Source organism: Acartia tonsa, chromosome 15, assembly GCF_053477335.1.
Source record: "Acartia tonsa isolate MP-2025a chromosome 15, ASM5347733v1, whole genome shotgun sequence".
Lineage (NCBI taxonomy): Eukaryota > Metazoa > Arthropoda > Copepoda > Calanoida > Acartiidae > Acartia > Acartia tonsa.
Genome location: NC_137274.1, coordinates 6,989,811 through 7,014,711, shown reverse-complemented (window position 1 = coordinate 7,014,711; position 24,901 = coordinate 6,989,811). Strand labels below are relative to the sequence as shown.

Sequence of the window (24,901 nt, the reverse complement as noted above, 5' to 3'; positions counted from 1 at the left end):
TGGAATTGGAATATTTAAAAATTTGTACAAAATATCATAATCTTAAATTGAACCTCTCCCACTTAAAAAAATATGCTCAACAAAAAAGACAGCGAGACAAACGAACATTTTGATTCATAAATTTGCTTCAAAAAGACAATTAAAGAATGCGAAATATTTACATTTTTTAAAATTTAATTTTTTTACTTTATGTCTAATTGTTTTAGGAATTACAATTTCTAAATTCAAGTCACATATCTCTAATTTCCCCAAAGTTGTTAAGCCAATGAATAAAAAAACATTATTATAAAACTTTGGGGACTAGTGTATTAAACAACCCATTATCCGCTTTCTATCTGTCTGCTTGTACTCAGTATCTAAATATAAACAAAGATCAGCTGATGGTAAATCATAGTACAATTGGTGTGCGATTGCCGCGTAAAAATATGTATCTTAAAATGTCGTCTTCTTTCTAGGTTTGAACTTTTCTCTCTGGGTACAAACTAAGCTATTAAGGAAATTATTGAATTTTAAATTTTTCCAAAAATGATTTCTGATTGAATAGGAGTTGTTCAACACAGGGATATTAAGGGATAAGACAATGGCAGATAAATTGATGTACAACCCCAATGATTATACACAAAATTGCCTCTTCTGTAGATACAATTAGTGGTTAAAACGTTTGGACACTCAACTTTATGAACCAACTTATCAAAATACAATAAAAATCACCAAGAATGTTAAGTCAACGAATAAGAAAACATTATTATAAGACTTTGGGGACTAGTGTAATAAACAGCCCAATGTCCCCTCCCTCCCTGTGTTGAACAAGTTTTTGGTTGTTCACAGAAAATATCAAAAAGTGTACTTTTATCACTTTTACAAGTTAAAGGAAGCCTGCAGGCATTTAATCTTAAAAGGAAGCTTGTAGAAAATACACCGCTCCAACTACTGAAAGACTGCCACAAGTAAACACAATAACCCAAATTTAAAGTCTCCAGCTTCAATAACAAAAAAAAGTTATAGGTATCTAATAATGACAATTTAGGAAACAAAAATCTTTTAAATTTTTTCAGTCCACAAATTTGATATCTTGGGTCTACTATGAATTAGTGGCAGTCTTTCAGTAGTTAGAGCGGTGTAATATTCGATATTGTTCTTTTTGTGCTAATACGAGTTTGGGGTTGTATACAGAAAATATCCAAAATTGTACTTTTTGTACTATTAAAAGTTAAGGAGTTGTTTCTAGAAAATTTATTACCAGGGAGGGAGGGGACATTGGGCTGTTTATTGTACTAGTCCCCAAAGTTTTATAATATCGTCTTCTTATTGGTTGGCCAACAACTTTGGGGACTTTGATTTTATTATACGATGCGAGAAATAATTATTATTTCCCTGATCTTGACTATTCAATAATCAGATATAGTCCCTTTCGTTTCAACGCCCCTTAAGGGGCGTTTCTTCGTATTTTCACAGTAGCTTTTCACCTATTTCTAGCACCTGCGAGGGGCTCTAACCCTGCAGGGCCAATTTCCTAGTCCTGCAGGGCCAATTTCCTAGTCCTGCAGGGCAATCATCTAACCTAACCTAATATAAAATATCAAAAACAATTGTAAAAATACGACGAAACCCCCCTTAAGAGGCGTTGCCAAAATAGAGACTCTACCCCAATAACTTTTTTTTCTGTTTAGGATGATGCTATGAGTAATGGATTCGACAAAATTTCTCTTCCCGGAACAGGAATACATTCAAATACAATATTCATTTATGTGGGAAAAAGTTGGGTAGCGTGGGAAAATATTGGTTAGCATGGGAAAATACTTGGTAGCGTGGGAAAATGTTGCTTCAAAACCAATTAATATCCGCTGGATTAGAACCGGTTCTAAGCCATACTGAAAAATAATGTATCATATTGTAATGTATCCAGTTTTCTAAGAATATAACAATGTACAATCATAATATTAAAAAAGTTTTGTTAGCCTGTGCCTTTAGTATCTCGGTTTAACCCTTACAGATGGAAGGGGGGAGGTCATATTGACCCCCCCCCCTCTAATTTTTCAATGTCATTTTTTTCAGGTAAGATAGAGAGTTGTGACTTCATGACTTTTTAAGTTTAGTAATTATACGTCGGCAAGAGTTGATTTTATTAGGATATCTGGTCTGTGTCGGTCGTGGTGTCCGGTCGGTTGGGTAGCACCAAAATTTTTAAAAAATTCTAAATAAATCTTAATTTTTACATTATGACTTTTGTGTATAAGGTTGAAACCTACAATTTTTTTGGTGAATACTGAGATATCAATGACCTTATCAGAAAAGTGGTGTTATGACCGTTTGACCGCACCCTGACCGACTTTTTGACCGATTTTTGTCCGGCTTTACTACAGACATATATCATGAATATCGTGGCTTCTATTACAGCTAGAGACCTGTAAATTTTTTTTGGTAAATCCTTGAGCAATAATAAACAGATAAAAATATTAATTGGCGCCGCCAACCGCCGTTTTACCGCCGTAACCGCCGAAAATGGCGGTTTCCGTTATTTGCCGTTTTTTAGCGATGATCAGAAAAAGTAATTTTTTTGTTATGAAAAATAAAAGTTCGTCCTAAAATTTGGCCATCCTAGCTGCAAAATTGGCCGCTCTACAGCTGTTTTAAAATTTAGCGGCTGGCCGCTAAAAAGCGGCTAAGGAGCGGCCTGACCGCTATGACTAGAAAAAGTAATTTTCTCTAAAAATACACATGAACCACCAGAAAAAAATGTTATGTCTTTATCTGTAACAGAAGACGAGATAGAGGGGGGGGTCAATATGACCCCCCCCCCCCCGATCTATTAAGGTGGGAATAGGGGCCCGATCTGTAAGGGTTAATAAAACTAGTTTTTATTTTATAATTGTATATTTTTATATCCGCGGAAAGCTGTTTATAATATGATGCGATAAATATTTTAGATGGCCATAGGGCTCTCATGTATAGGGATGAGATCCTGTGTTGTTATCTTATATCATCCTTCTAATAAATTAACAGGATGTGTGTTTGTCAGTGTGTGTGTGTGTACCAATGATCTCGCTAACCGCTGAACCGATCGGGTTCTTCTTAAGAGGGTAGCTTCTCATAGGTCCTCGGAAGATTTATAACTATTTTGGGGAAGAATACCACCACCCTCCCAAGAGAAATCACAATAAATCGAAATTTTTATTTTAAGTATAGAGACTCCTATGCAACATTGCAGGGTATAGTAGTGACTTGAAAAGAGACTTGAAATTAATATAGCTAGGTATCATAGAGACTTGAACAAAAACACATTTAAAGTGCCACTAGAGGCCTGTAGGGGCGTAGCCGCTAGTGTTATATAAAGTAGTAAGGTATTTTGTCTGAAGCTTAAGATCTCAAATACTAGTGATCCAATTAAGTTTCCTCTTTAAGGTAAGCTTCATATAAACCCTGTGATACGGTATGATATGGTTTTATGCTATATTTCTAGCAACTCTCTGCCCCCCTTCGAAGTTGTCATATCTGACTCAAAGGGTTTATTAAAGGTTTATTAAACTGGTCCCCAATGTTTTATAATAACATATTGTTAATTGCTGGCTTAACAAATTTAGGGACTAAATTAATCTGAGTGTCTAAACGCTTCAACAACTAATTGTAATCTACATAAGGGGTAATTTTGTGTATAATATAATAAATATCATTGGGGATGTACATCAATTTATCTGCCATTGTCTTATCCCTTAAGATCCTTGTATACTACAACTGATGTAACTTGTCATAGCCAATGTTATATCTGCTAAAGAAAGGGATTGTTCCATTGAAGAGTTCCATTTGGTGTCTTTAGACAATTTGATAAATAAATTTTGATAAAAATATGTTTATCAACTAAAAAAGAACACCAACAAACTTTTTGAATATAAACCTGAATGATTGCATTAAATAAGCCTGGGTTAAGTATGATTTTACAAGTTATAGCATAGTTAGAGCTGAATTTTTTTTTTTCAAATCAATTTGTTATTTTACTATATTTGTGGATATTCAATTTAATTTAATTATAAAGCCTTTAGGCAAGATTTTACAAGTTCTAGTTGTTTTTACAGATCAGATATTATTTTCATATTCATGTTGTTATTTTGCTATATTTGTAGATATTCAACTAAATTTGATTATAATTTTTATATAAAAGTAATAGTATATCTGTCTGTGTCTGATTGCTGACCCGATATGGTTCTCCTTAACAATGTAGCTTCTCAAAATAATAATACTTTTTATCAAAAGATACGTCTTAAAACAACTTTTAATTGTAGTAAGATTATTTAAATCAGATAATGGAAGTATCTCATTAATAAAAACAAGGATGACAGCATCCATAAAAGCAAAGCTCTAAAATGGTAGGATTAATGAACATTAACACTTGTAGAGTGTCAAATATAAATATTCAGAATATAAATGTAAAACAGTCGAAACAAAATCATAAGTAAATTTGTTGAAAAACTGTTTAAATACAGGATAATGTTTCAGGATATATTTCCATGTTTAGTACTTGATTATACAGATGCAGCACTTATAACATTGTACCTTGATGTCCTAGGAATAAGTTTTCCAAAATTCAGATCAATCAGATTACTTTATCACATAAAAAATTGTTGTTAAAAAAGTTAAAAATCAATATACATAACGTATGAACGGAGGGGCCAACACTAATTATAAAAAAGATTGGCTTTAAAAATCATTAAAATTAAAACTGAAATTGAAGTAGAATCATTTTTATGGAAGTATCCATTTGACAAAAACTGGAACTGGAAATCATAGGAACACAAAAAGAAATTCAGTAAAAATTTTCAGAAAGGGAAATTTGAATTTAAATATATTTTATAATTTTTTTTAAAAAGTAACGTGATGTCTGTGTTTCTTTCTGTAGCTTTAAATCAAGCTAACCACTCGACCAATATGGTTCTCCTTTTCACTATAGCTTCAGGATAGGTTGTAAACTTATTGAAGGGAATGTACCCTTCCAAAACAAATCAACCTCTCCAAAAAAATCTAATTTTCTTTGTTTTTAGAACTTATATTGAAAGCGAATGATTGAGTTAATTAACCTTTAATTAGCCCGCAAGTGCCCCTAAAGGCCGCTAATATAGTTTATACTTTAGCTGACTAACTAGCCTCTAGGGACATTTTAACACAAGTCCTTAGCTAAAGGTTATGCCTAACATACATATAAATATAAATACAATAATATTATTTGACCCAGTGATTATTAGGGATAAGATAACTGATGATAACTAAATGTACATCCCTAATGATGATAAACAAAATTATCTCTTTTCAGTATGGCTGAGAACCAGTTCTAATCCACCTGATATTATCTGGTTTCAAAGCGATATGGGAAAAAGTTTTTGCAGTGTTGAATAAACGCTTTGCTTAACAAAAAATTGCAAATATCAAATTCATAAGAAATATACATTTCTATAGAGATAGATCTCAGGGATCTAAAAGGATAAGACAATAACCAATAATTAATGTACATCCCCTACAATAATAAACAAAATTACCTCTTATATAAATTACAATTAGTGGTTGAAAGTTTGGAGACTCAACTTAATGAAACGACTAATCAAATTTCAATAAAAGTCACCACAGTTGTTAAGCTAAAAGAATAAGAAAACTTTGGGGACTAGTGTAATAAACAGGCTATTATCCCCTCCCTCCCTGTATAGATCTGGGTAAAAGATTGGTAAATAGATAGATAGATAGGTATAAATAGACACACAAAAAAACAGACAAACATCCTGTTAATTTTTATATGTACTAGCGAATATGCCCCTTCAGGCTCTAGGGGCACTTAAGATAAAAGGGCGAAGTCAACCCACACATTTTCAATATTTCTTATATTTTTTTTTTTTGGGGGGGGGGGCATTTTCAATTAATAGGGCGAGATACCCTTTCCAAAAATAGTTGAAAACCTTCCCTGGACCTATCCAAAGCTTCACTGTAAAGGAGAATCATATTGGTTCGGCAGTTACCAAAATTCTTTAATACAGCCAAAAAAGCTTACTACTTTATATAATAGGAAAAGGATATTTGCTTCATTCCTAGCCTCTAGGGAAAAGTTGGGGAGGTAAAAAAACAGCCTAAAACTATCCATAGACAATTATAATGCTTCCTTGAAAAGTAAAACAATTTACCATGTATTTAGAATATAAAAATATACATCTACCAGAAAAAAAAGATATAAAAATAGATAGTAAGATAATTATATAATATATGAACGTTACAGAAATCATCCAGCAAAACTGAAAATCGATATGACGTTTCTGAAATAATTAACAAGCTGAAACCGTACATAGGAAATAAATTGAAAGTCTATACTTTTTTTATAAGTTTCAGGGATCTTAAGGGATAAGCCAATGGGCAGTGAATTAACGTACATCCCTTATTATTAAAAACAAAATTAACCCTTCTGTAGCCTAAAATCTGTAGAAATTTGAAAACTGCAAAATCTCAACTAACAAATCAAAATTTAATAAAAGTACCCAAAGTTGTTTAGCAAACAAATGGGAGACAATACTCATAACATTTTGGGTACCAGTGTAATTTACAGTCCAATGTCCCCTCCCTTCCTCCCTGGTCACCTGTAAAGAAAAACATATTGTTAAACCTTCTCCAATTACAAGTTGTTTTTGCTTCTTGAGGTTATTATTCAATATATAACGAGCACAGATTTATAAAGGGTGTGCAAAAAATGCGGACATTTTAAAAATTCAAATTGTGCAGCTTGTGTTAATAGTAGAAAAATGTTATGCATACCGTTAAACCGCTATGAAATTTAGTTTTTGGAAATATAAGTATGGTTCCTGTGCTATGTATAGTTCGGAAGCTAAGTGGTAAAATGTCCAAACTGACTTAAAACTTCATTTGCAAGTAAATTTTCGAACACTTTACCACATAGCCCCTAAATTATTTGTAGCACAGAAACCTTTTGTATATTTCCCAAAACTAGAGTTCATAGTGGATCTACTGGTATGCGTAAAATTTTTCTACTATTAACACAAGTCCCTCATTTTGAATTTTAAAAATGTCCACATTTTTGAACACCCTTTTAGATAGGACAATGGGTTGTAAACTAATTCTACACAGGTATCTTAAGGAATAAGACAATGGCAAATAAATCATTATACAATCATAATGATGATAAACAAACTTACCCCATCTATAGATTAAAATTATTTGTTGAAAAGTTGTAACGCATAAAAAGAAATTCAATAAAGTATCAATTTTTTAAAAACCAATTAAAAAGATTATGTGGTAATCAAACTCTGGGTACCAGTGCAATTAGCAGCCTGAATGTTCCTCCAAAATATAATAAAACAATAAATATCTTTCTCATATTCATTCGAATCCGGTGGATAGGAACCGGTTCTCATCCATACAAAAAAATTATGTCTAGCATCGTATTATATCTAGCTTTCTACGAATATAGAAATGTACAATCATAAGATTAAAACTAGTTTTTTTAGCCGGTGACTTTGTCACCTCGGGGCTAAAAAAACTAGTTTTAATCTCATAATTGTACATTCTATATCCGCGGAAAGCAATTTATAATACGATGCGAGAAATAACTATTATATTGATTTATTTGTCTATTTTTTTATATTCATTCATTCTGTCTATGTATATGTCCATTTATCTATCTCTCTCTGTTTATGTCTATCTATTTTTCCATATATATGTTTATCCATCTGTTTGTCTATACATCTTTAAATATACATATTTATTCATCAGTCCATATATATTTGTTTATATATGTCCATCTACCTATCTCTTTATAATTCTGTTCATATATCTAATTATCTATATGTCTGTCTTTTTATCTATCTATTTGTCTGTTTATCTATCCGTCTACTATTTATTTGTCAAAATATCTGTCCATCATCTATTCATATGTCTTAATGTCTAACTATTCATATATCTATCTGTCTACTATATACCTGTCCATATGTCTATCTTTCTGTTCATATATCTATTTATCTATCTGTCTACTATACAGTGTGTTTTTTTTATGAGAACTTTTTTGAAAGCAATTTTATCCCACTTATAGTTATCAGAATTTAATGATTAATAGCTTATTTTCTTCGTTTTTTAAGGCAATTAATAGAAAAACAAAAAAATATTTCAGTTTTTATTTAAAAAGTACAGTAAAATCTAAAATTCAAAACTTAGGTGTCAACATCTAAAAATGGTTTTAGCGCATTTTTCTTATGCTCAAATAATCAACCTTTTGTAAGAATGGCTGCTAAACACTTCAAAGTTGAGATATAGAGCTAAAAATGTATACAGATACTATTAGGGACGTGTACTAGAACATATCAAAGTTTGAAGGTCATATCTCAACCAGGGAGGGAGTACTGGCCCCACAAAGTCGACTACAGAAAATCCATTTTTAAAGAAAAATGCGCTAAAACCATTTTTATATGTTGACACCTAAGTTTTGAAATTTAGATTTTACTGTACTTTTTAAATAAAAACTGAAATATTTTTTTGTTGTTCTATTAATTGCCTTAAAAAACAAAGAAAATAAGCCATTAATCATTAAATTCTGATAACTATAAGTGGGGTAAAATTGCTTTCAAAAAAGTTTTCATAAAAAAAAACACACTGTATATGTCCATATGTTTGTCAATCTGTCTATCCATATGTCTATTTATATATCTGTCCATAGGTCAGTCTATTTATTCATATGTCCATCTTTACACTAAATAGTACTTCAGTAAGTCTATCTATCTATCTACAGATATTTTTTATGTTTTTTAATCTCTTTTTTTCTGTAAATTCTATAATTCTAATAAAAATTAATTAATTCTTTTTTATATTCAAGAATAATTTTTAAGTTTTAAATAAATTGATTTTTTGAGAAATAAGTTAAAATTTAACAGGAATAGATATATAATGCTAGCGGCTAGACCAATTTAGTGAAGTTTTTCAAAGGTTCTATTTTACGTAGGAAATTCCCCTCCCCCATTAATTTCTTTCAAGTAAAAGATAAGAAAAACAGAAAAATGGTAATGAACAAGGACGGAAGGGAAGGGAGGGGATATTTTATTGAGGGTGAAATACATTACACACCCCGCATCCAGAATCTTGGAAATTCCGGGTCATGTAAAAGAAACACAGTTGTGGGTTTTGTCATATTTTCACAGTAGCTTTTCTCCTATTTCTAGCCCCTGCAGTGAGCTGTAACCCTGTGGAGCCAATTGCCTAACTTAACCTAACCTAAAATAACCTTTCAAAAGCTATTGTGAAAATGCGACGAAACCCGAAACTTTGTTTCCCTCACATGATCCAAAATTTCTTATTTTATTCCTCAACCCATAAAATGCTTGGGCGTCCTTGGTAGTAAAAACATAATTAAAAACAGGCTGACAAAAGAATGTCAAAATCACTTGTAAAGTAGCTCTGTATCTCATTTCTAAATAATTTTTAATAGATTTTTTTGTATAAATTTCATTTATCATCAAAATTAATTTGTTTTCTCATAAGTTGGAATTCATTTTAATATGATTATATAAAAGTAACAGGATTTGTGTCCCCAGTTTTAAATAATAACATTTTCTTATACAACTTTGGGAACTTCAGTCAATCTTGATTGGTTTGTTCATTAAGTTTATTGTACAAACGTTTCAATTACTAATTTGAAATTACAGAAGTGTTAATTTTGTGCATCATGATTATGATTGTACATACATTTTTCGGCCATTGTCTTATCTCTTTAGATCTTTAGAGTAATTAATATATAGGTGCTTTGTCACGAAAGGGACTATACCCGAAAACTCTATTATAAAACTTTGGGGACTAGTGTAATAAACAGCCAAATGTCCCCTCCCTCCCTTTGATAAATTACTGTCTCTTTAAAAACTCTGGTATTTATTAAATATACTCTGGTATTAATGTATTGTGCCTGCCTGTAGGACTCACACATCTTGACCTAGCTAACCATGGCAATGCTTCCCTCCCAAGATGTACAACTAATCCTATGAGCAGTTTATCAAGGTATAACTATCTATTTATCTATCTATCTATCTATCTATCTATCTATCTATCTATCTATATATCTATCTATCTATCTATCTATCTATCTATCTATCTATCTATCTATCTATCTATCTATCTATCTATCTATCTATCTATCTATCTATCTATATATCTATCTATCTATCTATCTATCTATCTATATATCTATCTATCTATCTATCTATCTATCTATCTATCTATCTATCTATCTATCTATCTATCTATCTATCTATCTATCTATCTATCTATCTATCTATCTATCTATCTATCTATCTATCTATCTATCTATCTATCTATCTATCTATCTATCTATCTATCTATCTATCTATCTATCTATCTATCTATCTATCTATCTATCTATCTATCTATCTATCTATCTATCTATCTATCTATCTATCTATCTATCTATCTATCTATCTATCTATCTATCTATCTATCTATCTATCTATCTATCTATCTATCTATCTATCTATCTATCTATCTATCTATCTATCTATCTATCTATCTATCTATCTATCTATCTATCTATCTATCTATCTATCTATCTATCTATCTATCTATCTATCTATCTATCTATCTAACTATGGAGTACCTTCACACAGGTCTCCTTAGCAAAACCTTTGATAAAAAAAATCTCCAAAAAAACAGACAACAGGGCCTTCAAATAGGGTACAGTGGTGGTCAAAATCCGTTGGAGATTAAATCTTAGCTGCTCCTTCTTGCCAGATATTGCAATTTGAAGTTTTGTGGTAAAAATGCCTAAAATTACAAGAATTCCAAGTATATATGCATAAGTGAACACTTAATTCATCAAATAAAAAGGGTAAGTTTAACATTTGAGGAGTTTAGATATCTCTTCATATGTAAACTACATGTGGTAATACGGCAACAGACGGACGGGCAGTTTACAGAATTGCTACGCAGTGACTTATCATAACAAGCCTTCTGCACTAATCCCATTATATCACCATTTACCTCATGACCGCCGGTGACCCCGCTGTCCAGCGGTCAAACTGGCCTGCCTAAATATGGGGAGGGGCACGGACACGCAGCTATCACGCGCCCCTCACGCAATTATACAACCGGGAGGCGCTGCCTCCCCTTTTACCACAGCTACCCCCACAGACTGTCTACCGCCGTGGGCTAAGCCCTTGTGTCCCACACCCCCTTCAAACCTAACCTATTGTTATAATCTGTTGTATATATATTAGATTAGATTAGATTAGATTTATTATTCTTGGGTGTACATACATAGAAAAAAAAACAACAAAATAATAAATGAATTAAATGAATATTATATACATTTATATATACAGTCAAATTTTATTGATATGATTAATTTATAAAAAAATTTTCTTCCCAAATGGCAGTTTCCTAAAAACTAGGAAGTATGCAGTAATGTGTATTCACACATTGTTTTCATACAGGCCATATAAATAAGACAAAAAAAATAGAAAAAAAAGATAATAAGCAATAAATAAAATCATATTGGAGAGGAAAGAATGATAATAGGAAGGATTGATTAGGACATACAAGTCTCACACCATTATTGCAATAATAGAAATTTAAAAAAATTTTAACAAATAGATTTTGATTGATTTATCAGATTTCAAACACTATTGAAAAGAAATATAATTTTATCTACATTCTTGACATAATGGGTTGTTACACACTAAAGTTAAGCTTGATAACAAAGATTCTTTTAGATTTTTCATAAATTTTTTTCTTGATTGATTGTGGGTTAATAAATCATTATTACAATGGTTATTCCATAATTCTTGGAAATGATACTTAGGAAATCTTTCAATAGATTTAAACTTCGGTTTTTTAACATCAAACATATTAGAGTTTCTAAGATTTCTGGTATGTAATTGATTACGGCGAAGCCATGTACCTTGAAAGGAACTTGGTAGCTTACTGTTTATAAAATCATACATAAATAATAATTTCAAATAATTAGCTGATTCATGTAAAGGAAGGACATTCATTTTTTTAAATAAAGGCATTGTGTGTGAGATGTGTTTCTTACTAAAAACAAATCTTATTGCCTTTTTTTGCAATTTAATTAATGGGTCCATAGTAGATCTTAGACCACAACTCCAGGCAGGTAAACAGTAAAGTAAATGACTATTTATAAGTGAGTGAAAAAGCATTTTTTTGCTATCTAAATTCAGTATATGTTTAGCTCTATTTATAAGAAATAAGGAACTAGAAATCTTTTTACGTAAATGTTCTACATGATATTTAAAATTTAAAGAAGGATCTATAAATACACCTAGGAACTTAATTGCAGGAATATTGCTACTTGAATTGACATAATTTAAGATTTTTATTTTCTCAGGATCAAACTCATTTTCATTGTTAAAGTTTAGCTTAATATTAAGAGCATTCCAATCAATAGTATTTTCATTTTTATTAAATATCATGATTTTAGTTTTATCAGGATTTAAGCTCATTTGATTACTCCTAAACCAATCAGATATCTTTTTAAGTTCATTGTTTAATTTCAGTTTTATCTCTGTAAAGTTTTTACCAGAAATTAAAAAATTACTGTCATCAGCAAATAATAGGGTAAATAAATCAGTACAGTTTTTAAGATCATTTATGTAGATTAAAAATAGAATTGGTCCTAAAATAGAGCCCTGTGGGACACCTCTATCTATGTTCAGCTTTGTTGAGTCAGTGTTGTTTACATGTACAAATTGCTGTCTATTACTTAAATTATTTTTAAACCATTCAAGTTCAACGCCATTAATGCCAATTTTTGACAACTTTTTAATTAAAATAGAGTGTGGAATTGTATCAAAACATTTTGCAAGATCACAGAAGACTCCAATTACAGTTTTATTATCATTTTTTGCTTCAGCTATATAATTTAAGAGGTGTATCACGGGGTGTATTGTAGACTTTTTTGATTGAAATCCATACTGATGTTCAAAAATGATATTATTTCTAATCAAATAGCATGACAGTTGTTGATAAATGACTTTTTCTAAAACTTTTGAGAAAATAGCTAATAAACTTATCGGCCTATAGTTTGATGGATCAGCTTTTTCATTAGAATTATTCCCTTTTAACTTAAAAATAGGTATAACTTTTGCGATTTTAAATTCAGAAGGTATTTTTCCAGTTAAAATAGTTTGGTTAATGACATGAGAGAGAGGAAGGGCAATAACAGAAATTATTTTCTTCAAAAAAGAATTTGACAGGCCAAAAATGTCCATACTTTGTTTATTTCCCATTTTTTTAACAATATCTATAACTATATTTGGGTTTATTGTATGCATTTTAAAACTGGAATTATAATTAGGTATATAGCTACACGGATCAATGTTAGAAGGATTTATTTTAGATGATATCTTGCTTGCTACAGAGGTGAAGTGTTCATTCAATTTCTCAGAAATTTCTGCATTATCTAAATATATAGCATCATTAAACTTCAATTCATTGATACATGTTGCTTTATCTTTTGTTTTTCGGATTGCATCTCTAATAATATCCCAAGTTTTCCTCAAGTCAGATTTACATTTTTTTAGCTCATTGCAATAATACAATTTTTTAGCTGTTTTTATTGCACGATTATAGACATTTCTATATCTATTATACATCCTAATATTATCAGCAGTTGGTTCATTAATACTTAACGTGGACAATTCAAATTTTTTATCTCTACATCTCATTAAACCATCAGTCATAAATTTTTCAATTTTATGTATGTTCTTATTAATTCTAATCCTTTGTAAAGGAAAAGAAAGTTCATAAAATTCATTAAAAAGCTCATAAAATTTCTTAAAACAATTTTGGGGTTCTAAACTGTTAGTTACATTTTCCCAATTAACATTTCTTAATAGATTGATAAACCCAGTAATTTTTTCTTCATTAATATTTCTTGTAAAAAAACAAGATTCTTTACTTGCTTTATATGAATAAGGTGTTATAGTGAAAATTGGGAAATGATCAGATATATCATTTAATAAAATTCCTGAATGAAAACTATTATCTTTTGCGTTAGTAAAAATTTGGTCAATACATGTTGCTGATGTCCTAGAAATTCTTGTTGGTCTTGTTATCAAAGATAAAAAACCATTTGCAATGCAATTTTCAAGGAAATCATTTGTTTTTTCATGACAGTGATACTTTAAGATGTCAAAATTAGAATCTGTGAAAATGTAAGAGGCACATTTAAAAGACATTAATTTACTTTGTAGGTTAGAAAAATTATCAATAAAAAAAATCCATTTGTTGAGATTCAGTAAATCCCATTATAGAAGTATTAGGCCGGTAGACATTACTCAAAACAAATTTTTCTTTGTTATATTCAAGTTGAATTGTGAGTGACTCAAATAAGCCTTCTTCAAATGTTGACAATTCATTCAATATTTTGAATTTTAGATTTTTATGAATATAATAAGCTATCCCGCCGCCCCCTTTATTCTTTCTACATTTATAGATAAAGATATAATCATCTATTTTAAATATATCTTGGTCATAAATAGTCCAGACTTCTTGCAAAGATATTACATCTATTGTAACTTTATTTTCTTTTAAATAATCTATATATTCTTTAAGCTGAATAAATTTACTATTAAGACTCTGAATGTTCCAAGAAAGAAATTTTAATGTTTGAAATTGCTTACATTTTTCAATAAATTGTTTGTTATTAAAATATGAACATGCCAAATCAATTTCATAATACGGATTTTCATAATTATTACCATTTAATGTAGAATCTTTATATCTAGATAAGAAATCATATTCAATATCATTTAAAATCTGACAAATACTACCCACCCTATCGAAAATCATTAGATATATATAGTGTGAGACAAATACATAAAGGGTATGATGAAGAAACGAAGTTGGGGGAAAATAGGGAGAAGTTTTTAATGAATGAAAAATAAGGAAATTGGGTGTAGATTAACATGTAAACAAAACTCAGCTTACAAGGGTATTATATTAATTTTACATGAAGCAATTTTTAGTTGCGAAGCTACTCTATAATTTAAATATTATAAAATATAATGAAAGAGGATAAAACTTAGAAAAAAAATCAAAGTATTACATATAATAGAATCATAATGTTAAATTTAACAATATTTCTCAATTATTTGATTAGGTGTGATTTCAAACATTTTCACTTTGAATACTTTATCACTCTTTTTAGTAAACATCCACTGTAAATATTATTCAGTTAAATATATAATTGCTGTATGACTAAATCCTGCTAGTTTGTTTTGGTAGAATACTTCAAGGCTAGGGCTCGTTGGATTCGAACTCGCAACCGGTGAGCTGAAACGCTTCGGCTTACCACATCTTGGTGTCAGCGTGTTTCAATCGAGCCCTACAGAAATTAGCCTATTCTACCTCTGATTGGACCCTTTTGCAAGTAAGCGGACAGTCAGCTGCCAACTGAGAAGCCAACTGACCCGTGAGACGGCCTTTTTAGGTCGATTTTCCATCATTTGAACGCATTATGTAGGCCTCTGGCCTACGGCAAGCAGATTTAGCCTGCTAAAAGCGCCAGTTTACGGCGTTTTTTCCGTACCGTGTAGGAGTAGCGCTAGGTGCGCAGCCACGGTAATCGGATAATTTAGCTCAGACGGCTACAAAACTGAGTCTAAATTGGCAAGTGTAGCTGGGACAAGCCCCAGGACACCCAGGCCAAACCTACGAGACGGACAGCTAAGTGCTGGTCTCCCTGAGAAGGCAATGTGTGGCTGCGAAGCTTCAGCACACAAGTAAGGCCTACCACTGCGACGGATAGCAGAATTTGAGCCAAAGGCACGGCAGGACGGGACATTCCCTGCCGCTGCCTCCCAGGATTCGAACCCGAGGCGCTGCAGGAAGGGCCATTCCCTGCCGCCATCTTTCGGGATTCGAACCAGCGGCGCCGCAGGACGGGACATTCCCTGCCGCCGCCATCTATCTGACCCTTGCAGGACGGACATTCCCCTGCTGCCGGTGCTTCCAGAATCACACCTAGAGCTCCTAGTGATAACTACACATAAGTGTGTATAAATGTCAACCAAGTGATAAAAAGAAATATAAAATTGTTGACCCAGTGATAATTGATAAGCTCTAGTGATTCGAAGCTACAGTCTAAGCCACCACCAGCGGTCTACACACACACACACCATGGTAAGCGATACTACCATAGCTGCGGTTCGGCCACCGCCGAAGTTTCTGCCGACCCCAGCCGAGCGGGAGGCCCCCCTGTCTCAAGGGCAGGACCTCCACTTCCCCTGCCACATCAGGGTGAGGTTTCCTACTCCTGACCCTGCCCAGCACGTACAGGTTGACGCCATGGTAGATTCTGGCAACCGTGTACCAGGGTCAGCCGTCATTTCAGAACACCTCATGCACGCAATGGGCGTGCAGCGCATGTTGGTTCCAGACAACACCCAAATCCTGACTGCTAATGAGGAAGGGCAGCCCCTCCAGGTAATTGGAAAATTATATGAATTATATATGGCAGTTTCACACACTCTTATACTCCATCTGTACCACGTGACTGTGGTACAGAATCTCTCACACCCTCTGAACCTAGGAGGGTATTTTCTCAAGGAGTTCGGAACTAGGCTCTGTTTCGACATGCAACCCCCCTGCTTGTGGGTGCGTGGGGAGTTTATCCCACTCCGTGGCGTCCCCATCGACCGGGAGACAGCCGAGAGAGACTTGAGTTACGAGGGGCCTCTGCCAGGCCCACTGCCAGAGCAGCCGCGTGTAGTTGAGAAAGGCACGCACTGGGTGGATGCTGCGCTAAACGCCCATAGGGGGACCAACCTGCTAGCCATGGGGTTGCCCCCAGTGCCCAAGGTGCCTCTGGAGAACCTGCCAACGACGTTTCCCGAGATTTCCAGCCCTCCAGAGCCGATCTTCTCCGCCGACACCTTCATCAACGGCCAGCCGTGTCCACCCGGCCCCCTCTACCTGGGGCCCCCAGCAAGCCAACCGGCCAAGTCCGAGTCCAGGCCCGTCAAGTCGCGGTCTGATGCACCCGGAGCCACGCTCAACCCCCAGGAATCAGCCTCTCCCGTCGCCGTGCCCGTCAAGTCGTGGCCGGCCGCCTCCGGAGCCACGCATGGCTCCGATGCCTCAGCCTCTCCTAGCGCCAAGCCCGTCAAGTCGCGGCCGAACGCCCACGGAGCCCAGGCTGGTCCCAGCGCCCCGGCCTCTCCCAGCGCCGAGCCCATCAAATCGCGGCCGGTGGACCCCGGAGCCGAAGCTGACCCCGTGCCAGCCACGTACAGGCTAAGCGCTGTCACCCCAACTGATGGCCAACCACCCCACCTCCGTACGGCCAAGAGGGTGGTCTTGCCTGGCCGCGGTGTCATGGCGGTCCCTGTTGAACAAGTGGGGCACCGTACTAAGGATGCCATCCAACTATCTGCCCCAGAACAGAGGTTTGGGGAGGATCTTGTCATCCCAGAAGGCCTGTATGCCCACAGGCCTGGCTCCGCCAGCGTGTTTCGAGTGCTGGTGGTAAATGAAGGGGAGATGCCTCTCCTGCTGGACGCCGGCCTCCCCGTGGCTGGGGAGCTGGTCAAGCCTGACATTTTGGAGGTTTCTGACAAGCCTCCCCCTCGTATTCATTCGTTCCAAGAGCCTGTTGAGCCCCCAGATATGCAGGAGCTGTGGGCAGCCCTTGAGATGGAGGAGAACGAATTTCTGTGCAAGGACCCCCTGCTCAAGAAGGAGGTCTGGACCATGTTATCAGAGTACAGGGACGTCTTCTCAAACTCTACCCCCGGCTGCACTGACGTAGTAGAGTTGCAGCTGCGCCTCAAACCCGGGACCCAGCCGATCCGCCAGAGATTTAGGGATCTGAACCCGCGGCAGGAGGCTGAGCTGGAGAAGCAACTGGACACCTGGCTGCAAGAGGGAGTCATAGAGCCTTCAGACTCCGCCTGGAGCAGCCCCCTGGTGCCCATCAAGAAGAAGGACGGGAGCACCCGCTGGGCAGTCGACTACAGAGCCCTCAACAAGTGCCTTGAGCTGGACAGCTACCCCTTGCCCAGGATCCAGCAGCTGGTAGAACGAGCGGGAGGACACCGCGTCTACAGTGCCTTAGACGCGGTGGCTGCGTACTACACCATCCGAGTGTCCGAGGACAGCCGGCCCTGCACCGCCTTCACCACCCCTAGGGGCTTGTACCAATGGAAAAGGATGCCCTTTGGCCTTGCTACGGCACCGTCTGTCTACTCCAGGTTTATTGCAGGAGTCCTGAACCCATTAGGCACGGCCAACCTTCAGTCATATCTCGATGACGTCCTGACCTTTCACCAGGATACCTGGGCCCACCTGGCTAGGCTCCGGGAAGTCTTGGAAGCCCACCGCAGGGGAGGAATCTGCCTCAAGCCAGCCAAGACCAAGCTGTTTTGAGCCAAGGTGGACTATCTGGGCCACACCCTCAGCCGCGAGGGGATAGCCATGCAAGAGGATTATATTGACCGCATCCTTGACTGGCCGGCCCCCATCACCCCCAAGGACTTGCTGGCGCTCCTGGGGTTCTTTGGATACTACCGCCTGTTCATCCCAGAGTATGCCGACCTCACCTACGAGATGAATCGGCAGAAAACGGCCAAGACACTGACCTGGACGGCTGAGATGGAAGCCCAGCTGCTACAGCTCAAGGACAAGTTTCGCCAAGCCCCCATCCGAGCGCCGCCCAGGTTTGACTTGCCGGCTGTGTTCCAGCTCACCACAGACTTCAGCAGCCGCGCCATCTCTGCCATCCTCAGCCAATGCCAGGACGGCAAGGAGAGGCTGATTGCCGCCGTGGGGCGCAAGACAACCGACCCCGAGACTCGCTACCCATCCTGGAAGGGAGAGATGGCCGCCATCATGTATGGAATTCGGAAGTTCCACGGCATCTTGTCCTACCATAGCTTCCAGATCAACACTGATTCCTCAGCCTTGCTACAGATGAAGTCGCTGAACACATCCACAGGGATGGTGGCTCGCTGGCAGGAGGAGCTAGCGGCCCTAGATTTCACTGTCTGCCACCGTCCTGGCACCCAGAACACCAATGCCGACGCCCTCAGCCGCCGGGAGGACGATAATATGCCGACAGCCACCGCCGAAGAATTAGCAGAGCAAGCTGAGTACATTCACACCCTTTGCCAGCTAGGGGAGCCCGCAGCTGGCCGGCCCTCTGCCGCACGGCTGGACCCGGCTAGAGTGTTAGAGGCACAGACACAGGACCCCCTCTTGCTCCGTGTCCGCCAGTGGGTGGCCAATGGCAAAGCCCCAACGAAGGCTGAGCTGCGCGGCAAGGATCGAGACGAGCAGCAGTACGCCAGCCGCTTCGCAGCCCTGGGACTCGACGAGCATGGCTGCCTCACCACCACTGACCAGACCCTGACAGGAGAGAGAACAAGATACCTGCTGCCTTCGGCCCTCCAGCAGGACGCGTTCTTTCTGGCCCATGGGACCCCCATGGCCGGGCACTTTGGAATGGACGCTACTATTGCCCGCGTCGCCATGCACTTCTGGTGGCCCAACCTGTCCCGTGACGTCCGCCTGATGGTTCAGACTTGCCCTGAGTGTGTACAGAAGGTTACCAAGGAAAGGTTGAAGTTAGGGATACACGTGCCCTCCCGCCAGGGGTATCCACAGCAAGTCCTGTTTATTGACCTGGTGGGGCCTCTGCCAGAGACCCCAGCCGGGAACCGCTACATCCTCACCTGTCAGGATGGGTTCAGCCGGTTTGTCAGCCTCTACGCCATCCCCAACAAGCGCACTCTCACGGTGGCTGAAGCCCTTCTGCACCGCCACCTGGCCACGTTCGGATGTCCCCTGAAGATCCACTCCGACAATGGGATGGAGTTTACCGGCCAGGTATTCAAGGAACTGGCCTCCAAGCTCGAGATTGGCCTGACACATCCTCCGCCCTACAACCCGCAGTCCAACCGGGTGGAGAGGTTCCATCGGACACTCAATACAGGCATGCGGCTGTTCCTAGACAGAGACGACAACAACTGGGAGCCACACTTGCCTGCCATTGCCTTCGCCTACAATACCAAGGCCTGCAGATCCATGGGCGTGACCCCGTTCCTGGCCTACTTTGGGAGAGAGGCCAAGCTTCCGGTGGACATGGTGCTCCGGCTGCCAGACACTGAGTATGCCTCGGTCCCAGCCAACGTCCAAGCTCTCCTGCAACGCTACCATGCCGTGCACGACGCAATCCAGCAGCAAGAGGAGGGAACCATCCGGAGGAGCGCGGCCGCCTACGAAGGCACGGCCAAGTACGAAGTTGGAGACCTGGTCTGGTATCTGGCCCCCCGCCTGGTGCCAGGGAAGGCAGCCAATATTACCAAGAGATGGACTGGCCCTTGGAAGATAGTGCGACAAGCCACAGACGTCCATTATGTCATCAAACCTGCCTCTCCAACAGCCAAGATCTCGGAGATCACCGCGCATGTAGGCCGACTGCGCAAGTACATTGGAGATGTAACTGCCCATCAGATTCCAACAGACATCCAAGGCGACCTGGACGGCGACGAGGACGCCACCGAGCTGCCCGCCGGAGCTGCGGCGATGCCAGCTAGTGACCCAGGACAGTTCCCAGTGTACCAGCCAGCAGCCGCCGCCCCACAGCCTAGCGGCCAGGATCGCGACCCTGTAGAAGAGAACCTGCAGCACCAACCCAATGAATCACCGCCGCCACCACCAGCTCCAGAGCCACCTAGGGATTCCATCTGGAACCCTGATACTGACATGGAGAACCCGCCGGCCAGCAGCGAGCCCGCAGAAGGAGAGGCGGCCACTGAGATGGAAGAGGCGGCCCCAGAGGATGAAGCTGAAGCGATGTGCCCCCTGCTGATGACAGCCGTCCCCATCCGAGTGGGAGCTAGGAGGCCAAGTAACCTGGACCAGGCAGGCGCCCCCATGGAATTTTACGCACCTGCCTCCATCGTTATTCCCCCCTTGGGAGCCTCCAGAGTTAGCCTAGGTCTCCGTGTCCAGCTACCCGCCGAGACAGAACTAGTCCTGCAAACAAGGCAAAACTTCCAACGACGGGGCCTGGCCGTCGCCAACCCCAGCTGGAAGCCAACCGGGAGTTGACAATGCTGATATCCAACCACAGCCAGACAGAGCAGCGAGTGTCCCGCGGAGCCTGTATAGCCAGAGCTGTCCTCCACCGAGCTGTGCCCCAGGAAGATGTTGTCTTGCGCAGACAGAGGTTGCCGTATCCCCAGGTTCAAGGCCTGGTGGCTCGGGAGCCCCGCAGCCCTTGAAGGGGAGGTTGTGGTAATACGGCAACAGACGGACGGGCAGTTTACAGAATTGCTACACAGTGACTTATCATAACAAGCCTTCTGCACTAATCCCATTATATCACCATTTACCTCATGACTGCCGGTGACCCCGCTGTCCAGCGGTCAAACTGGCCTGCCTAAATATGGGGAGGGGCACAGACACGCAGCTATCACGGGCCCCTCACGCAATTATACAACCGGGAGGCGCTGCCTCCCCTTTTACCACAGCTACCCCCACAGACTGTCTACCGCCGTGGGCTAAGCCCTTGTGTCCCACACCCCCTTCAAACCTAACCTATTGTTATAATCTGTTGTATATATATAGTAAACATCCACTGTAAATATTATTCAGTTAAATATATAATTGCTGTATGACTAAATCCTGCTAGTTTGTTTTGGTAGAATACTTCAAGGCTAGGGCTCGTTGGATTCGAACTCGCAACCGGTGAGCTGAAACGCTTCGGCTTACCACATACACACTTCATCCTATTTAGAACAATTTTTACTACTATAAATTATGTTTTTAACTTCAATAAGAGTGATATATAAGGTACTATAAGCTTAAAGAGGTTTGTTCAATTTACAACTTTATCCTAAAAGCTGTTACCCTGGAACCAGTAGAAAAAACTTCAGTTTAAGTTTACATATGGCCCAAGTTACTTTTAGTAATTCTGCCCCCCCCCCCCCCCATACTCTCACAACCTACAAACTTTAGGGTGGAGGGGGGGAGGGCATAGTAATGCTATTATGTGTTTCTCAAAAACTAATTGAAGTATAGTGGGAAAATTTTGTAGAAGTTATTTTGACCACCTTCTCTCCCCCCCCCCCCTTGTCCTTAAATAATTGGTAGGGGGGGAGGGGGGTATGGTAAAAGATCATTTTAATGTGTTTTAAGAAACTATTAGAGATATATATTAGCTTTTGGATTTGTATTTTTGTGGGACCCAAAGCACTTTTACATATATTGCTGACCTCTTCCCCTCCCCTCATAAATCAAAAACATAACATTTTGTAAAGAGAGAAAGGGGGGGGGGGTTGCAGTTGAAAGGGTACTACTATAGAGTGTTACTTGTTACTAAGAAACCACTAGAATTATAGCAGCAAAGCAAAATGCTTGAGATATGCTTTGGTAGGTAAAAAGTAACTTTTACAAATTTAGCTGGAATCTCCCTCCAAGCCCCCTTTCCCGCCCTATTGCTTTACAAACTCCCCCCACCCTCCAATTAAGTAATTTACTTTGAAATTACTCAAGATAAAGAGGGCTTATGGATTTAAACTTTAGTAGGTCCATAATTACTTCATACTTTAACAAATATTGCTGACCTTTCCCCAACCTCAACCAACCCCATCCAGAAAATTTATATTGCTGCTCAATTTCCTCCAACCCCATAAAAAAAATATAAAAAATATCGCTCTCTTTCCCCCTCCCTCTCAAGCTACCCTCCAGACAACCTCACCACCTGTATTTTACTCAGAAACCACTATAGAAATAAGGAGTAAACTTTGGAATAGAGCTTTTAGATTTCCAAATTGCTTTATATGTATTACCTATTTAATGTTTTGGGAAAGAGCAATGGGTTGGACAATATTTCTTTTATTAGTGCAATAGGTTGGAAGAGATAATGCACCAAAATAATTGTACTAGATTAGGATTGTTGTAGTTGGAAAATAATGAAAATGGTCCAACTACTTGAAGTATTGTGAGAAAAAATTATATGTTAGATTTTTGGGCCCAAAGTTTCTGGAAATATTGTTGACTATCTCCCCCCCCCCCCCCCTCTCCTAATTAAATTTAATTGGAAGGGGGTGAAGAGGCAGAAGAGTTCTTTAGATAGCACTAAAGAAATATATAAGCTTTAGCACTTAAACTTTAGTAGGCATCAAAATCTCTTACAAATATTGCTGCAACCAACCCCCTCCCCCTTCTTAGACCACAAATTATTAGGAGGGGGCAGTGGATGTGGAAAATACTCTTGTGTTACTTTGAAATCACTGAATTATATTAAGCAAACTTTGGATTTAAGCTTTTTTAGGATATTATTTACTTTTACAAATATTACTGAATTCCCCCCTCCCCCCCTCCATCTGTTGAAAATAGTGGCTAGTGGCATAGGTAAATAATATTGTATATTATTTGAAAACCTCTGGAGATATTCAGGGTTAATATTTTAACTTATGAAGGCCCATATTTACTTTTATACATATCTATTCCAACTACAACCCTCCTAATCTAGTACAATTATTTTGGTGCATTACTATGCCCCCCCCCCCCTCCACCCTAAAGTTTGTAGGTTCTGAGTATATTGGGGGGGGGGGGGGGGCAGAATTATTAAAAGTAACTTGGGCCATATGTAAACTTAAACTGAAGTTTTTTTCTTCTGGTTCCAGGGTAACAGCTTTTAGGATAAAGTTGTAAATTGAACAAACCTCTTTAAGCTTACAGTACCTTATTTATTACTCTTATTAAAGTTAAAATCATCATTTATAGTAGTAAAAATTGTTCTAAATGGGGATGAAGTTTGTAGTTTACATATGAAGAGATATCTAAACTCCTCAAATGTTAAACTTACCCTTTTTATTTGATGAATTATGCATATATACTTGGAATTCTTGTAATTTTAGGCATTTTTACCTCAAAACCTCAAATTGCAATATCTGGCAAGAAGGAGCAGCTAAGATTTAATCTCCAATGGATTCTGACCACCACTGTACCCTATTTGAAGGCTCTCTTGTCCGTTTCTTTGGAGATTTTTTTCAATCTAAGGTTTTGCTAAGGGGACCTGTGTTCACTTAACCAACTTTATTGTCATGTTTTTGTTGCATATAAATTCGTTAACATCACAGTTGAATTGATATACAGGGTGTTTTTTTTTAATGGAACAAAAGTATTGCTTAATATAACCCATTTGCCATTGACAGAAATTAATAATCTATATCTTAATTTCTTCATTGGGTTGGGGAGTTTTGTATAAGAAAAAAATATTTAGCGATTTTCAACAAATTATGCCGTAAAAACCGGTTTTTCAAAAGTACCTATTTTTGGAAGATTTTTGGATCATGACCAATTTAAAGAGTATGCAAAAATGCATACATTTTTAAAAATCAAATTGTGCGGCTTGTGTTAACAGTAGAAAAATGTTACACATACCGTTAGAATTGTCATAAACTCTAGTTTTTGGAAATATATGTATCATATTCATGCTATTAGTAGTATAGAAGCTACGTTGGAAAATGTGAGAAAGGTTGAAAAGTTTTAAGTAAGTTGGGACATTTTACCACGTAGCTCCTAAACTATACCTAGCACAGGAATAGTTCTTAAACATCCAAAAACTAGAGTTTATGACGATTCCAATGATATGCACAACATTTTTCTACTATTAACACAAGCCGAGCAATTTGAATTTTAAAAATGTATGTCTTTTAGCACACTCTTTAAATTGGTCATGATCCAAAAATCTTCCAAAAATATGTACTTTTGAAAAACCGGTTTTTAAGGCATAACTTGTTGAAAATCGACAATTATTTTTTTCTTATACAAAACTCTCCAACCCAATGAAGAAATTAAGATATAGATTATTAATTTCTGTCAATGGCAAGTG

At 38.0% G+C, this 24,901-nt stretch overlaps 1 protein-coding gene across 3 annotated transcripts in view; it reads left to right on the top strand.

The window, feature by feature from the left end:
• LOC145307362 (glutamate receptor ionotropic, kainate 2-like) overlaps window positions 1-24,901 on the top strand; it is a 178,030-nt gene that overhangs the window by 145,893 nt on the left and 7,236 nt on the right. For all 3 annotated transcript variants that reach the window (XM_080149740.1, XM_080149741.1, XM_080149739.1), the window contains 2 exons: window positions 1,671-1,721; window positions 9,941-10,020. In XM_080149740.1, the coding sequence (XP_080005866.1) occupies window positions 1,671-1,721; window positions 9,941-10,020 (131 nt within the window). The remainder of the gene's footprint in view (window positions 1-1,670; window positions 1,722-9,940; window positions 10,021-24,901) is intronic.